Genomic DNA, 16,531 nt, shown 5'->3' on the forward strand with positions numbered 1-16,531 from the left:
ATCACCCTAATGGCATTGCATGTGCCAGCCTGCCACTATGGGGCACTGCAAGATCTCCACTCAGCATGTGCTGACACAGTGACCACCACAGTTCTCACTTTGCCAGGCATTTTGATCTCCCCTCCTGAAAGAGATGAATGCTTGGTCTGCGATGTCCCACACTGTGGAAGCCAGTGGAAAAAAAAAGTTGATTTTTTTCCTAAATTTCACCCCTGAACAGAAGAGCTCTGATTGCACATTGCAGGGTCTTTTCCAACAGAGACATGGAGGAAAGCCTCATGTTCATTACAGAATCACAGAATCACAGAATCATTTAAGTTGGAAGAGACCTCCAAGATCACCTAGTCCAACCTATGACCTAACACTAACAAATCCTCCACTAAACCATATCACTAAGCTCTATATCTAAACATCTCTTAAAGACCTCCAGGGATGGTGACTCAACCGCTTCCCTGGGCAGCCCATCCCAATGCCTAACAACCCTTTCAGTAAAGAAGTTTTTCCTAATATCCAACCTAAACCTCCCCTGGAAATCCCCATTCTAACAGAAGAATCATTTACACAGATGCTAATGCCTTCACGAGATTCAGAGCAGTAGAGAAACACGCCTGAGGCTGCTGAGCCAAGTCACTCCAAGTCTTCCCAAGACCGTGTGAAGGCCACTGGCAAAGATTCTGGGTTTTTGCTGCAGGATCCTTGCAGTGCTGCTGTGGGTCACCCAAGCTCTTAGATTTGCAACAGCATTCCATGGATTTTGGACCGAGACCTAATTCTCGCTTCATCACATGTTCACTTCCTCATTACACCACCCCCACTTTTTTTCCGCTGGTAGAGCCAATATACATAAGACTGGGTGAAAATTTTGCCTGTCTTCCTCCTTTTCACTGTTAGACTGCCTCCTTTTCACAGTTATGCACAAGATAAGGAAACTCCAAGTTACATATTTCTTCAGTGCATTGAATTTGTGCCTCCTGAACTTCACAGTACATTAAGAAAAAATCTCTCTACCCTAGAAGAGTCTTGTATCATCTAGTTGTCTCCCAGCTACAGATTTGACAAACAAAACTATTAACTGTCAGGTTCAAATCAGACAGGGATTTCACACATCTTCTATCCTCCTGTCTTAGCAGTTACTAATATTACTGTCCCTACATTAGGACACCTCTCAGATCTCACCCTTTGCTATCAGACTCACTGAATAATCCGTTTCCTGGGTTTAACAGGATCAATCTTATCTTCTTTTGCCTGCAGGATTTCCAGAAGCCTGTCCCAGACCTTACTGCCCTAACAGTGAGAAATGTCATTGTTTGCACTGTCAGTGGCTTGTGGGACATAGTGTGACTTCTTACAGGCAAATGGCTGACAGTCCAAGGCAAACATTTCCAGAAGATAAACCACCAAAGAAAGTGTCAAACCCTCCAAGACTTTCCTACACTCAAACCACTATTCACCAGACAACCAAGCAAACCCTGGTAAGGTAAAGTGCTACCTCACTTTGACACACGAAGCTCCCATTTCTTCAGTGAAGGGAAAACAGTCATTGACAGCCCTGAAATCATCCATCACAGGCTTGCTAAACGCAAACCAGGCTTCCCATTTGCCATGGTGACCTCAAGAGACCTGCACTAAAACACAGGTATGGAAATGTAGACTCATCTCTTCTCCAAACTTTTTCTTAGACTCAGACCATAGCAGAGCAACGACAAGAATTCCTGTACAAGGAAGGTGGGAGCAGAACCCACATGTATAAAGGGACTCACCTGCTTTTTTCTCCAGATGTCTCCCCATCCACATGTACTGGAAGACAGTATTTTTGTGCAAAGAAAATGAAATTTCTATTTTGATGTGGGAAAGTTCAGGCTGAGTCACTAGATCCCATGTTCCACCATATGCTCAGCAGCCTTCTCAGAGCAACGCTTATCTCACAGAAGAAGCTCACCAGAAGAACTCGCTCCTGCAAAGTCCCCACCCTCTTGATGACTAGCTCCTTTCTCCATCTGCATATTTTGCAATACAGCAGCCCCCTCCACAGCACATTCCCTCTGCATTGCCAGCCTGAAATTGTGTAAATATTCTTTATTGCATCAGCTGGAAGTTCTCAGACTGCTGCAGTAAGTCATCAAAATACACTCCTTGCAGATAAGCAGGCTGCCAATGGCATGGATTTTCCTTCTTAGGAGGAAAATGGTGGCTTTGATCTCTTGGTGAAGGTTCTCCTATTCATGGCTGCTTCTCCAGTCTCCACTCTGCCAAAAGCATTGAGATATTTGAGAGAGCATTTTTGGAGGTAACTTCAAGACTAGACCAGGAAGGACAGGATGTTTTGTAAGAAAGTTCAGTATTGCAAAACTAATGCCTAGTTCCTGGCAGTGAAGTTTCACATAAACAGTGGAATGTTGGCTGTTTTAGGGACAGCAATCAGAAAATGGTGAAAGTAAAAAATGGGGAAGTAAGACTTTTGCACTGTATTTTTTGTTATGCTTTTTGCAGAGTTTTGTGTGGTCATCTTCCCATCTATATGGGGAGAGGATTTCCAGCACAGGAGGATGGGCACAACAAACAGATTTGTGAAGAGCGCTTAAGGACCTATAAAGAGCTGAAAAATAAGGAATCTCTGAATCAACAGAGATGTGTTTTTTCCAGCTTGTGCTGTGTTTGAGGAACATCCCTCCCCTCTATGCCTTGTCTCCGCTAAAGCTACCAAATCAGAAGCTAACAAATCAGAAAAGCTGAAACCATCCAATGTACATCACCTTCCATGAGTATGTTTTAAAGACATCAGGTATCAAAATCCTGGCTGAAAGGAAAGCAGAAGTAGCCATTGCATACTCACCAATCTTGGAGAAGATTGTGCTGGGGCAGATTGAAAGGCATTTCAAGAACAAAGCTATTATCAGGCGTAGTCAACATGAGTTCATCAAGGGAAAGACTCGCCTTAGTAATTTGATCTCTTTCTATGATAAGGTCACCCTCTTGGTGGTTGAAGGGAAGGATGTGGATGTAATCTTCCTGGATGTCAGTAAGGCCTTTGATACTGTCCCTCATGGCATCTTTCTGGACAAATTGTCTAACTGTGAGATAACCAGGTTCACGCTATACTGGGTGATGAACTGGCTCAATGGCAGAACTCAAAGGGTTTTAGTAAATGGGGCTACATTTGGCTGGTGACTGCTCACTGGTGGTGCTCCCCAGGGCTCATTTCTAGGACCAGTCCCATTCAACATTTTAATGAATGATCTGGATACAGGAGTTGAAAGCAAGAGGCAGTTTCACTGGAGGGTTAACTGGGGTAGCCTCGAGGCAGATTTTCATCCCCATGTCACGGGTCACATACTTTTACCTCCAATTGCAGGCTTATCCCTAAATATCACTTTATAGTAAACATGAGCTAAGCAATATCAGGACACTATTGTCCTGCAGAAACTGGCTGCTCATAGCTTAGGTAGTTTGCTCCATAATGACTCAGAAGGTCAGGTTGGTGGTTGGACTTGATAATCTTGAAGGTCTTTTCTAACCTCTGTGATTCCACAATTCTATGATTCTTTGAAACCCATTTCATTTTCCGAATGGTATCCTAGTTCTACTCAGATCTCTGACAAGGCAATGCAAATCTGCCTTGATGAGGGTTATTTGCCCTACTGAGGGTTATTTGCAGATTTATGTAACTTTTGCACAGTGGGTAATGCTGGGCACAAACATGAGTCTGCCCATCCATCTGCAGTCCCAAGGACAGCAATGAAACAGCCCCGCGACACGGACTGAGCTTTCTGCTCTGCGTCCACTGCTCTGCTGCAGCCTGGTGGCTCACGGGGAAGAGTCTTGTCCCCAGAAACACTGGGAACTAGGTAGTTTCAAACTTAGAAACAGAAACTAAGAGAGTAAAATATTGCACTCAGCAGAGAAACTTCTTGAAAAATCTTAAATGTGTGCTTTCACTAAAGAATCTTTTAACACACACTGGGCCCCATGTCCTTATTCGTGCCCTTCACCTGCTTGGCAGCTGTTACATAGAGAAAGGCAGTCTGAACTGGGGGGAGACAGATGCAGACACAGAAAGACCTAAGTTAATCAAGTTTCAGGATCATTATCTATCAGTCCTGTTCAGACTCTGCCTCACACTTTCCAGTGCAGATTGCTTCTCTTCACTTGAGCAAGATGGTCTTTGTGACCAGGCTGCTAGGACTCAGCCTAGATTTGATTCAGTGAAAGAGGATGAAGCGGCTTCTTGACAGGCGAAGAAACCAGGTGATTAAAAAGAGATGTCCTCTCCCCACTCCCCAAACCTTTGCCCAACAGCCAGGGAAACATGCCTGGGTCTCAGCCTTATGTTCTCTACTTGGAGTGTACTTTCATGGAGATGCAGCCATCAGAGACAGCAGTTTGCACAGAAGGTGCTCAGAAGCTGCTGTATTTGTGCAATGGTGGTGATGGTCCCAGGCATGGTCCCCAGCACTGGCTGGAGCCATTGCTGGTACATTAGCAGCCTCATCCCAGACACAGAGAGGATGCAACTCTGCAGGAATTGCCTGGGACCTTTCGCTGGGGCAGGGGAATGGTCTCTTGCCTTCAGGAGGTGTGCACTGGCTGAGGATTTGTATAACCAAGTGAGGGATCCGGATGAAGAGGTCAGCCGACTGTGCAGCATCTGTGGCGATGGAAAAAAGATTGACTGCATATTCTGAGTCACATCTGACAGTAGATAGAAGAATGTGAACCGCCAACTGCACCGCAGTTGGGGCAAGAAGAGTCTGTACTTATTAGGTTGAGAAATAAAGACTCCCATAAGGAGGCTGGAAGGCTGGAAGACTGTGACTTCTGGCAACAAGAGGAGAGCTCCTGCTTCACCTGCAGATCTGCAGCGATGGGACAGATTCAGCCCTGGTAAGAGAGGCGGGCTGGGGGCTCTGACCAACAGCACTCTGAGCTGCTTGGACCCTGTAGGAGCACCAGGAGGAAGCAGTGAGGGTTACGAACGGAGACTCCCTTCTGAGAGTGACAGAGGCCCCCATCTGTCAAGCTCTGTCATCTAGAGAGGTTTCCTGCCTACCTGGGGCTCAGATCAGGGATGCTGTGGAGAGATGCTGATGCTCGTCCAGCCCTTGGGCTGTTGCCCCAAGTGATATGGCCAGAAGACTCCCGGAGCATATGAAGCTTGACCACATGGCTTTGGAGGCAATGGTCAAGGGCATGGTATGGTGGGCCAGGCGTTGTCTTCACTGATCCTGCTTGGGAGAGGGACTTGTGGAGGACTGAATGGATCCTGCGGGTGAACAGCTGGTGTAAATAACAGGTTTTTGGCTTTTATGACCATGGAGACACTCTTTGAGGTTCAAGGAAGAGACGGGATCAACCTGATGAGATGTATGGTAGCAAGCATCTGGTCAGCCTGGTGAGGAGAGCTTTAAGCTAGAAATAATGGAAAAGGGAGATGATGACTAATACAGACAAATGAGGAAGTGATAGACTGGGTCGGCAAGGACAGGGTGCAGGGTGGTGTGGAAAAAGAAGATCTTAGAAAAAAATAAAATAAAACAGAGGCCTACCTCTAGCGTAGGCACATAAATAAGGAAGTGTCAAGAAGACACTTGACACTCTCACTTGGGGAGAGACTCTTTGTCGGGGGGTGTAGTGATAGGACACGGGGTAATGGGTTTAAACTAATAGGGTAGGTTAAGGTTAGGTATAAGGAAGAAATTCTTCGTTCAGAGGGTGGTGAGGCACCAGAACAGGCTGCCCAGAGAAGCTGTGGATGCCCCATCCCTGGAAATGTTCAAGGCCAGGTTGGATGGGGCTTTGGGCAGCCTGGGCTGGTGGTAGGTATTTCTGCCTGTGGCAGGGGGGTTGGAACTAGATGGTTTTTAACATCCACTGCAACCCAAACCATTCTATGATTCTAAGGCAAAATAATGCAATTTCTCACAATTTTATGGGAAAAAGAGCACAAGTGTGTGCCCCTCTGAGGTGCATGTATGCTAGTGACCACAACAACATGGCAAACCAAAAGGAGAAATTAAGAGATCCACATAAAGTAACAAGGCTGCAGTCTCGTTGAACTCACAGAGATGTGGTGGCACAGCTCACCTAACAGAAGAGCTGCAGAAGACAAGTACAGGCTCCTCAGGAAGAATAGGCCAGGAGGGGGAGGAGGGAACATCACCCTTTATGCAAGAATGAACAAAGCATAACATTGTGGACACAAACTGAAGTACAAAGAAATTCTACTTTGCATAAGAAAAGAGCTGTGTTTTTTTCTTTTTTTTTTTTTTTTTAACTCTTTAAGGTTGAGCTCTAGAGCAGGTTGCCCAGAGAGGCTGTGGGGTCTCCATCCTTAGAGATACTCAAAAACAGACTGGGCATGGTTCTGAGTAATGATCCTGAGCAACCAGTTGTGGCTGACACTGCTTTGAGGAGGAATGTTGATGAGATGATCTCCAGAGGTCCTTGCCAATCTCAGCCAGTCTGTGGTTCTTCCATCTCCTGCTGAAACACTGCGTGACAAGGCTTTGCAGGCCTTTCAGACAGCACTGACACAACCCCATCCCCAGCCGTGTCCTGGAACTGATTTGTATGTATAATTGGCACAGGGCTATGGTCTGGTTTCCCTCTCTTCTTCTCTCACCCTCTAACCCCTGCACAGCACTCTTGCACCACGCTGAAAAATAAACAAGAAAACGCTGCTTCATGGAAATGACCAAGTGCCATTTGTTGCCGACAGATTGTGAGGACCCCAGGGGTGTCTCAGCAGAGGGAGAACCATCAGTCAAGTGTGATCCTCTGTGAGATACTCCTCTGGGACAAGGAAGTTCCTGGACACTGGCAGGATGTGGCATTACAGGGCACTCTTGCCATGGTGCCTGGTGTTGGAGGTCAATGCAAAGTTTAAGTGAAGACTTTCTGCATTTTTGTCTTGCCCTTTTTTCTCTCGTGGGGCAGAGCATCAGCACTTAGTCCGTCCCCTGCTCCCTCTGCCCAAGTACAACAGACATGTCAGCCAGATAGCACAAACCCAACCCCAATGCAACGCAAAAACTTGTGTGGCCAACAGAGCAGAGGAGAGCACCGGTGTATCCTGGTGGACTCAAGCTCTGGCTGGGACAAACCCTCTTGTCACACCTTGGGACAAATGGATAGGAGATAATGACTTAAATGCTAGTGCTTTATGTTGTTGTCCCACTATTGCTAAAGTCTGTGTAGAAAAATACACAAAGGGTTAACCTAATTAGTCAGTTGTACTCCTGGGACTGACAGAAATCAGCCAAATTAGAACTGCCCATCAAAAAGTCTCTCTCCAGTTTACCAGCCTCCAGGGACTGGAGTGGCAACAGAATCCCAAAGCTGTGGTGTTCGGTACAGCGTGTGCTGTCACACCACTGCCATGAGCACTGGCCTGGTGCTCAGGCGAGCGTTGCTGTAGAGACACAGCACTGGAAAAGCAAGTCAGTGGCCAGTGCCCCCCTCAAGAGTGGCTGCCCCAGGCTCCCTCTTTCTAACACAACTCTTTTCTTTCCTTTTCTTTTCTTTTCTTTTCTTTTCTTTTCTTTTCTTTTCTTTTCTTTTCTTTTCTTTTCTTTTCTTTTCTTTTCTTTTCTTTTCTTTTTATTTTTTTCTTTCCTTTTCTTGCCTTTCCTTTTCCTTCTTTTTCTTGCCATTTCTTGCCATTTCTTTTCCTTTCCTTTCCTTTCCTTTCCTTTCCGCACCTTTCCACACCTTTCCTTTCCTTTCCTTTCCTTTCCTTTCCTTTCCTTTCCTTTCCTTTCCTTTCCTTTCCTTTCCTTTCCTTTCCTTTCCTTTCCTTTCCTTTCCGCACCTTTCCACACCTTTCCACACCTTTCCTTTCCTTTCCTTTCCTTTCCTTTCCTTTCCTTTCCTTTCCTTTCCTTTCCTTTCCTTTCCTTTCCTTTCCTTTCCTTTCCGCACCTTTCCACACCTTTCCTTTCCTTTCCTTTCCTTTCCGCACCTTTCCACACCTTTCCTTTCCTTTCCTTTCCTTTCCTTTCCTTTCCTTTCCTTTCCTTTCCTTTCCTTTCCTTTCCTTTCCTTTCCTTTCCTTTCCTTTCCTTTCCTTTCCTTTCCTTTCCTTTCCTTTTCCTTTTCTCTCACTCTCTCTCTCTCTCTCTCTCTCTCTTTTTTTTTTTTTTTTTCCCATTGCTGAAAGCCAGCCAGGAACTGTGAAATAATCAGCACTTTTGAGCCCACTGTTTCTCTCGTCTCCAAGGAAACTCTGCTATTATGTTTAATATCAAAATGAGTAGGATTTTCAAGGAGGGAAGTCTCCACAAGTAGCAGCAGGGAAGCACGCTAAGGGGGAGAAGAAGGAGAAGGAATCTCTGCAGGGGGAGAGAGGGTCCGTGAGAAAGCTGCTCTAGTTTTTTTTCTGAGGTGGACAGCTTCTGGAGCTGGGTCAGAAAATAAGGAGGCAGAAATTAAATAGCCCACCCTTGTGAGGAGTGAGGGAAGGTGCAAGCTTGGGAGGAAGGGACGCACCAGGCTGCTCATGGAGGGCAGGCAGGGCCGTGCCTTGCTCTCAGGGCTCTGCTCAGTGGCCTGGCAACTGCAGGTTAACAGGAAGCAAGTCCTACCTGCTTCTGGGCAGACGACGGGCACTCCATACCAGGAATCTACAACATACCTCCAGCACCAAGAAAAACTGGCACTTCGCAGGGGCCGTCTTGGGTGCCTCCACTCCTGTCTCACTCCCACATTGGTAGCTCAGTGCCTGTTGTCAGGAGCACTGAATCCAGACACTGTGCAATACATGTTCTGTTTTCCAGTACTGAGGCCCAAGACAGGGAGGGCTCACAAAGCCTTGGGCTGAAGGCACCCTCACCCCTCTTGCTCTTGGACCCTCTGCAGCCCACCCCATTGCTTGCCCTCGTAAGGGCAGCACACGCTGAAAGCAATGCAGCCAAAGTGCCTACACAGAAAACTTCCACTCACCAGCCCAACTAGGCTCAACTCAGCCATCTTTGAGTTGCTATAGCAGCCCCTGGCAGGGCTTCCCACTCGGTGCAGTGCTAGGGCTTGTCCATTTTTCACTCCCTGACTGGCAGCCAGCTGCCCCCCAGCCAACTCCTGCCACAGCGATGGACGCAGGAGGAGAACGGATCTGCCCAGGGTCCAGCTGCTGGTGCATCTCGGCGTGAGGGAACTGGCCAAGTGGAGGGGACCATGCAATGGGCAGGAATTTCATCCCCACTGAGCCCTGCAGTGACAGTGATCAGCTGGCTTGCAGCCTAAATCCAATCCTGGGAGGACAAGTCCCTTTCTCTCCATAGCCCCCTGCTCATACTGATGTCCTGTGATGAGGCTGGCTCTTTCTGCCTGCCCACCAGGCATCTCACCCAGCCCTGAGCACACAGTCCCACTTTTAAAGCACTCCCTTGGGGGCAGTCCCCTCTCCCAAAGCAGGGCGAGAGCTATCCCTCCTGCCCTCTCATGCATGTGCCCAAGGAAATCGCCTGCTGTCCTCCAGCCACTGGACCTGGCACCACTCTTATTCATGCATCCAGATTTGCTGACAAAACCACTCACCTGGAACAAGCGTCAGTTGTCGAGCAGGACAACAGCGGGTCTTTTTCGGCTTGGGGGATTATTCTGAGTTGTTTTGTTCTTTAATTCTTTAAGCTCAAAGGCAGGATGCAGAATTTTCTCCTTAGAAAGGTGCAGCGTTAGCAGAGAGCTCTGAGCAATACCTCCTGAGAGAGGAAAGGAAGACTGTAATATGCTCAGGATACATGGCAGTAGGGGGTGGGGGAGTGGCATGTAGGAGGAGACTGAAAAAATCTTCGATGATTGCAGGAGACCAGAGGACAGCAAGCACCTGTCACCGTGATGTTGCATATAGTCCGTGCTGGATTTAATGATACCAGAGGTTTTGCACTTTCTTCTCCCTCCTCACACAAGCTGCAAAGAGAGTTAGTAGCAACAGAGAGCAGGACGAGCTGTTAAATGAGAACCAGATCTCATCCCCATCCCAGTCCTGCCCCCTCAGTCCTCTGCCTTCCTCGAGGGTGGCTGTGAGCAGAAATCCATCCGGCAGCAACAGCTGAATACTCCGAGCAGGCAGGTCCTTCACCAGCCCTGTCTGTGTAAGCAGGGCCTCAGAGATCCAGACACACCTCTGTGGTTTGTCCAGATCGGCCCGAGGGGATGGACATGTGTCTGTGCCTCAGCCAAATAGCTGTAATTTCCCAGTGGTGTGTTAGGTGAGTCACAAGGCAAGAATCCATTCACTGAGTGTGCAAAGGAAATACGTTAGCAATGCAGCCTGTCAGTGAGCCAAACTCTGCTTTCAAGGAAGCAGGCGCTGTCTTTACTCATCTCACTACAAGAAGGACATGGAGGTGCTGGCGCGTGCCCAAAGAAGAGCAACGAAGCTGGCAAAGGGTCTACAGAACAAGTCTTATGAGGGGTGGCTAAGGGAGCTGGGGTTGTTTAACTTGAAGAAGAGAAGGCTCAGGAGAGACCGTATTGTACTTTACAGTTGCCTTAAAGGAGGTTGTAGCGAGGTGGGGATTGGGCTCTTCTCCCAAGCACCAAGTGATAGGACAAGAGGAAATGGTCCCAAGTTGCACCAGGGGAAGTTTAGGGTTGATATTGGGAGAAATTTATTTACTGAAAGGGTTGTGCAGCACTGGAACAGGCCGCCCAGGGAAGTGGCTGAGTCACCATCCCTGGAGGTTTTCAAGAAACGTGGAGATGTAGAACTTAGTAGCACGGTTTAGTGGTGGACTTCAGTACTAGGTTAAAGTTTGGACTAGAGGATCTTAGAGGTCTTTTCCAACCTGAATGATTCTGTGATTCATTGATCAATTAAATATTGATTCCTGCTGCACTTGGAAGTCCTGCATTACAGAATTTACACTAATGCATGATGCCAAGTCAATTTGAAGGTGTGCGAACCACACAGTCAGTGCTGGCTTCCAGATGGGGTAAAGTGAAGAATTATCACCAAAATACAAGCCCAAGGTTCCAACAGCACTTCTGTTTCTATTCCTGTCAGATACACAACTCACAGGGAGATGCATTGGTTGTTACCTGCTGGCAGACTTCTCCCTATTTCAGGTGGCACCAGCGCAGGGGCTTTGCTGTGTGCCCCAGCTTCAGTACACACCAGCGGCAGCGCATTGTGTCTGCAGCCAGAACTTGCCACGGAGTGTGATTTATCCAGCAGGGAGAAGATCAAAGCCTCAGTGTCAGGCTCGTCTGGCAGAGTCCTGGAAATGAAATCCCCAAGCCCTCTGTCCCCATTGGATTCTGTGGGAAGGGGAGAGCTAAACCTCCTCAGCCCCATGCTACAGAGAGCAGCTCCCAACACCCACTGGCTTCCTTCCAGAAAAAGACAGACATCAATCAGGAGGGTGATTAGGTGGGATTTTGCTGGATGGGCCATTTGGAGCCTAGGGTCTTGACTAGTTCTATCACTCTCCCTTGTTTTAACTTCCGCCATCTGCCAAATCAGCACGGACACAGGCCGTTGCTACATCAGGAGGCAAGGACACACTGTCTGCACCAGACAAATTGTTTGGTCTTCATGTGATTCAGTTGCTCATTTGTAAATGGAGGAAACAGCGCTAGTTTTCCTATTGAAGGATACAGAAGTTCAGTGAGGTCTCAGGTCATGTGAGTGTCAGCTGGGGACTGGAAACCCTAGCCCTGTACTCTGCAAAGTTTCAGTTATCTTTTCAGCAAAACACATATTGGAACGTGAGATTTATTTTTTTCTCCCAAAATAAATGTCTCTGGTTTTGTGGCATAGACTCCAGCGTTCTGCCTGCACTACGCACCCAAAGTATTTCTGCAGAAATGTGGATGAGAGCCAGTCCAGCAGCAGAGGGAAAAGGAGGCAGATTGTGTAAGCGCAGCCTTGTGCACAGCTCATCTCTGCTCCTTCTGCTGGTTCATGGCCATCGGCTGCCAGTGGGGTGGTCCTGGAGGAAGGACATCCCTTAGTGCGCCTGCCCCTGCTTCTCCCAGTGGCTTAGCCAGCAGCTTTATTACAGATGGGTACCTGACTCCGCAGTTAGCTGTCTGCTGCAGGCTTGGGTGATCAGCAGCAGTCAGAAGAGTGCTCTTTGCATGGACAGTGCATTTCTGACACTACCCAGCGAGGGGCAGAGCTGCCACGCACTTGGCCATCTCTCAACAGCTGCAATTTTTTTTTTTTTTTTCCCCTGAACCTACTTCAGGGAGAAATGGTTGACTAAGGGTGGATAATTGCCCGTTTCCACCCTCTATGCCTGCAGTTCAGCTTGGCTCCTAGGGTCTGTAGTAATTCCTACCCAGTTTCTTAAACCCCAGGTTAATACCTCTAAGCCTTCTTTAGCCCTAAACTCACAGTGATTACTGCCTTAAAACTTCTCTTTCACCAATTTCCTCAATGTTTCATTTTGACTTTTACCTACGGCAGTTTCCAGACACCTTCAAGCTATAAAGTAGGACACGGAGCAGCAATCTGAAGCTATGGAGGAGGTGAAGAGCTCTGCTCCCTCAGGATGGTGACCCTGGTAGAGGGCAGGGCCTTCCCAGGGTGGAGCAATTCCTTGGGGAACAAACCCCACAATGAGATAAGACCCTGAGACTCGCCTCTTCCTGTGAGTGCCAGGCACACTTCAGCCACATCGCACAGAGGCCATGTGATACTGCAAGTTATCAACAACAGGTAAAAGGGAAACTCTCAGTGTCACCCTTGTGAGACGCAATGAGAAAAGACGAGACCACGGCTCCTCGTGGCACTGAGTTACCAAGGGCCTTCTAACACTGTCCTTGTGCAGCCATTTGAGAGTGAAGATAAAGAAAGGGCTTGTTGAGAAACAGCCTGGAACAGCTTTTCCAAATTACCTCCCTTGTGATTTTCTCCGTAAAGTGCCTTTCAAACTGATTTATGCCAATCTCACAAGTAGACTAAAAATGTCATATAGGGACAGGGCAGTTCGTTTAACACCCACTCCCTCTTTAACATACCCTCAGTCTCTGTCTCTGTGCAACTTGGAAAGACCTGAGTCCTAAACGAGTGAAGTTCTGGGGAAAGGACTCTTGAGACAGATTTTTACACAGGGTTTATGTCTCTCTGAAAGAGGTTTGCAGGCCCAGCAGAATGACTGCATCTTTATTACCTCTTTGTTTTTAAGTGAGACATTGATTACCTATTTGATCTTTAAAAAGCAGAACACCTAAAGATGGACGTAAAGTGTTGATTCCCAATGTAATGATAAGGAAAGCCCCACATGTGAATCTCTGTTAAAATGCAGTCCTGATGTATTTGGGTTGCTGTACGCAACTTGGATGAAGCGTTGAGATTGCAGGATCAGGTTGGGAAAAAACAAAAACCAAAAGAACAGCAGATGGCTGTGTCTACTAGCCCATAGGTTCACTACTTCACAATCAGCATTTATTGCTTTAGCCTTTTGAAAGAGCTCAATCTCTCTGAACTGCTGCGAAAAACACATTAAGGAGCATGCTGCAGTGAATCACCGGGGTGTGTGCACCCTTGTCACCTGAACGTGCTGATGACTGGGAGGATGTCCGTGAACAACCCTTACCTAGACCTGTCAGAGGAATGCGGGTGGTTTCTGCTGGAGTGTTAGAAAACCCAGTTGCTAATATTCCCAGGGGCTAATTGCCATGGGGAAAGATGTGATTTTCTTATATGTTAAGCAATCCTTCAACTCTTCCTTTCCTGGATTTTGCAATTCTGTGGTCTGGTTCCCCTTGTTACAGTAACCTTACTTTGGGGGCTAGGATTAATTTTCTATCTTGCACTGCTCACTTGGCCCAGGGAGCGTAGTCCAGCCATGACCTTCATTCGAAGTTAGCAGAGTTTCTGCAAATGAACCTCCTTTTCTGTTTCACAGAGCTGCTCAAATAATGGAATTTCCTTCCTATGGGAAATACCAGTATTTCAACATTTATTTTTGCCCTATTTTGAAACAAAAAGTCAAAACTCAAACTCTTGCAACACATGACGTTCAGAAAAATTCTAGCAGAAATGTAAAGAAACATTTTGGCTTGGATCAGGCTGATGTAAATCTGCTCCCACTTAAGCTGTAATGTTTCTTCATGCGAATGCCTCTCATGAGCATATTTTTACCTTGTAGGATAGACTGCAGCTCTCATGTTACACTGCAGCATGCCCTGTCGTGGAGCTGCTGTGGTGCCTTGTCCTTGATGCAGCCTCGAGGATGAGCAAAGGCCAAGGAGAACAGGGCCAGAAGGGCTAAAAGAGATGTGGTGCAGTTCTTGCTGACAGGACATTCTGGTTAGAATTTCTGACGGCCGGCAAAGAAAGTGACAGCTAAAAATTGATATTTCTGATGAGAAAAAATTCTCACCGCCGATTTTTGACTGGGTTTCAACTGATGAGTGAGACAAACTTTTCTGACCTTCTGACATATCTGATATTTAGAAGTGTGGCCATTTTCTTCTTGGTTCTGCTGAGAGTACATGGGATTGAGAGGTTTCAGCTACGCTAAATGTCAGTTTATGCTCCCTGCTCCTCCCAGGCACACAGGGAACACATGCTGCACACTTGCAAGGGCAGTTCTGCTTCAGGAGGCTGTGTCATTTGTTCCATACCATTTTTCACAAACCTCACTATATCACTACATACAGCCCCTGTCATTGTGAGCTGCAAATGCCTAAGCTGGTGGTGATGTCTGAAGTCCTAAACCCAGCATTTTGTCAAACTTTTCCACCATCTTTACTGATATTTCCACTGGAATCTCCTGCTCTATCCCCAGTATGTTCCCTAGTGGAAACTCACCTGAATTCCCCACCCCACCTCCCACTCCCCAGTGGGGAGGAATAGTTGCTTATTGAGAACTGTCTTTTCATTTCTTCTCTTCCAGAAGCAGACTGCCCTTTTCCTTCCTAACACCGCTCTGCCTCCTGCAGCCTCTGCCTGGCTGTGCTTTGTATGGCATGAACAGCTTCCCTGGTTCTGGTTCTCATGCTTTCAAGTTTTACAGGTCTTTCCCTATTCACTGTTGCAGTTTTTGTGTGCAGTAGTTGAGTTTCAGCACGGATGCCATCAGTTGCCTCATTGTATATTAGCACTGATCTAGGATTTTTTGTTAGGATGGCTGGAAAAAGCACTTTTTCCTTCTGCAGCAGATCAGTCATAAAAAGCAAAGTACCAGAGCTGTCTCTTCTATGCTCTACTGGCATTTTAATTGTTAACCAACTGTACACACACTATGTTTCTTTTTCTAGTAGGCAGTTCCCTCATAGTCACTTACTCATAGATTTTGACAGCTGAATTGTGGATGTGCTGAGTTTCTCTGGCTGCTCTAGGGACACATGCACTGCAACCTCACCTGTGAATTGGCAGCAGCTAGAAGCATTTCTCAGAACTCCATTTTCATACAGTTTTTGAAGGACTATGAAACATCCTGCCAGCATGAGAGATGGCATCACTCCTAGGGACTGCTCTTAGAGAAAAAAAGATATTTCTTATTGAAACTGTCACATGCAAATTGGTAAGAATATTTCCTGCTGTGGAGAAAGGTAGTATTCAAAACTTGAGCTATACAGCACAAGATGGATGTGCCTTGTCACAGCTGCTCTTGGAGCAGCCAGGACAGGTATGAGAACCTTTCCCTGTCCTTTTCTCCACAACTTTATTTCTGACAACAGCTATCTAGCACAGCAAGAGGCAATTCAGACCGGCAGGATAGCTGAATGCCCATACTTGCATGAGATGAATGTGACCTGTTCTTATCCCTTCATCTCCTGCCTTGTCTGGTTTCACTACATTTCTTCTGAGTGGTGCATTTCAAACAGTGAGGCTCAAATCTAGCATGTTTTCTTCCACAGTTCAGGGTCTTTTCTGGGGGCATTAACATGTTCAGAGTCTTTCTCACTTTGCCCTTTCTCTCCCCAGCAGCTCCTTCCTGCTCCCCTTCCCCAGCCTCCACACCGATACAGCTGGGTGATAATGGGGTGACAAAGAATGGCTGGGGAGAAGAGAATCCCACCCAATTTCTGGATAAGAGTTGGGTACTCGGGAAACAGGTTGTTAGGTTGGCAGCAGCTGCTCTGGAACGGTCTCTGGCTTGAGGGATGTGAGCAGGTCCCTGGGTCCTGGGAAGTCACGGAGGGGGAAATTTAATGGTCAGTGGAGGGTGGTGGCAGCCCATAGGACAGCCACGGTAGCAGGAAGGCCAAAACTGAAACAGCTGTTGGGCTGAGAGAAAGCTGCAGACCTGCACGTGGGGTACACCATACTGTCTGACTGCAACTTTTGCGCAGCCAAATAATACAAAAATTGTGAACAATGTTTCTTGGCAGGAGCAGCAGTCCACTGAACAGTAGTGGACACAGTTATTGCTTATTCTCAGTGTGGTTTGTTTCTCTGGATGAGAAACTGTGATACAGCACCTTCATGTGTACCCTGCTCCATATTAACAGCCTGAAATGCCTTAACTGGCAATTCAGTACTTCAGGGGAATGGCTTTCATGGCCTTCCAACAACAGCGTGTGACTTCTGGGCATCCTATATTAGTGAGTTGTACAAGCTGGAAAATGTCAAAAA

The 16,531-nt window shown here is 47.1% G+C and overlaps 1 protein-coding gene across 8 annotated transcripts in view; it reads right to left on the reverse strand.

Annotated features, from left to right (window-relative positions):
* The window catches only part of LOC118258949 (excitatory amino acid transporter 1-like), a 30,004-nt gene extending 20,257 nt beyond the window's left edge, over window positions 1-9,747 (reverse strand). For 2 of the 8 annotated variants that reach the window (XR_004781919.2, XM_035568068.2), the window contains exon 1: window positions 1,495-1,661. Coding sequence is in view for 5 of the 8 variants with exons in the window: in XM_035568068.2 (XP_035423961.1) it covers window positions 1,495-1,563 (69 nt within the window). In the remaining 3 variants the exon portion in view is untranslated. Of the gene's footprint in view, window positions 1-1,494; window positions 1,662-1,760; window positions 2,357-9,531 lie in introns of those variants that run through there. The other 6 variants (XM_035568072.1, XM_035568070.2, XM_035568071.2 and 3 more) reach the window with 6 other exon arrangements.
* Between the last annotated feature and the right edge of the window lie 6,784 nt (window positions 9,748-16,531).

The sequence above is a fragment of the Cygnus atratus genome, chromosome 26 (assembly GCF_013377495.2).
Source record: "Cygnus atratus isolate AKBS03 ecotype Queensland, Australia chromosome 26, CAtr_DNAZoo_HiC_assembly, whole genome shotgun sequence".
Classification (NCBI taxonomy): Eukaryota; Metazoa; Chordata; class Aves; order Anseriformes; family Anatidae; genus Cygnus; species Cygnus atratus.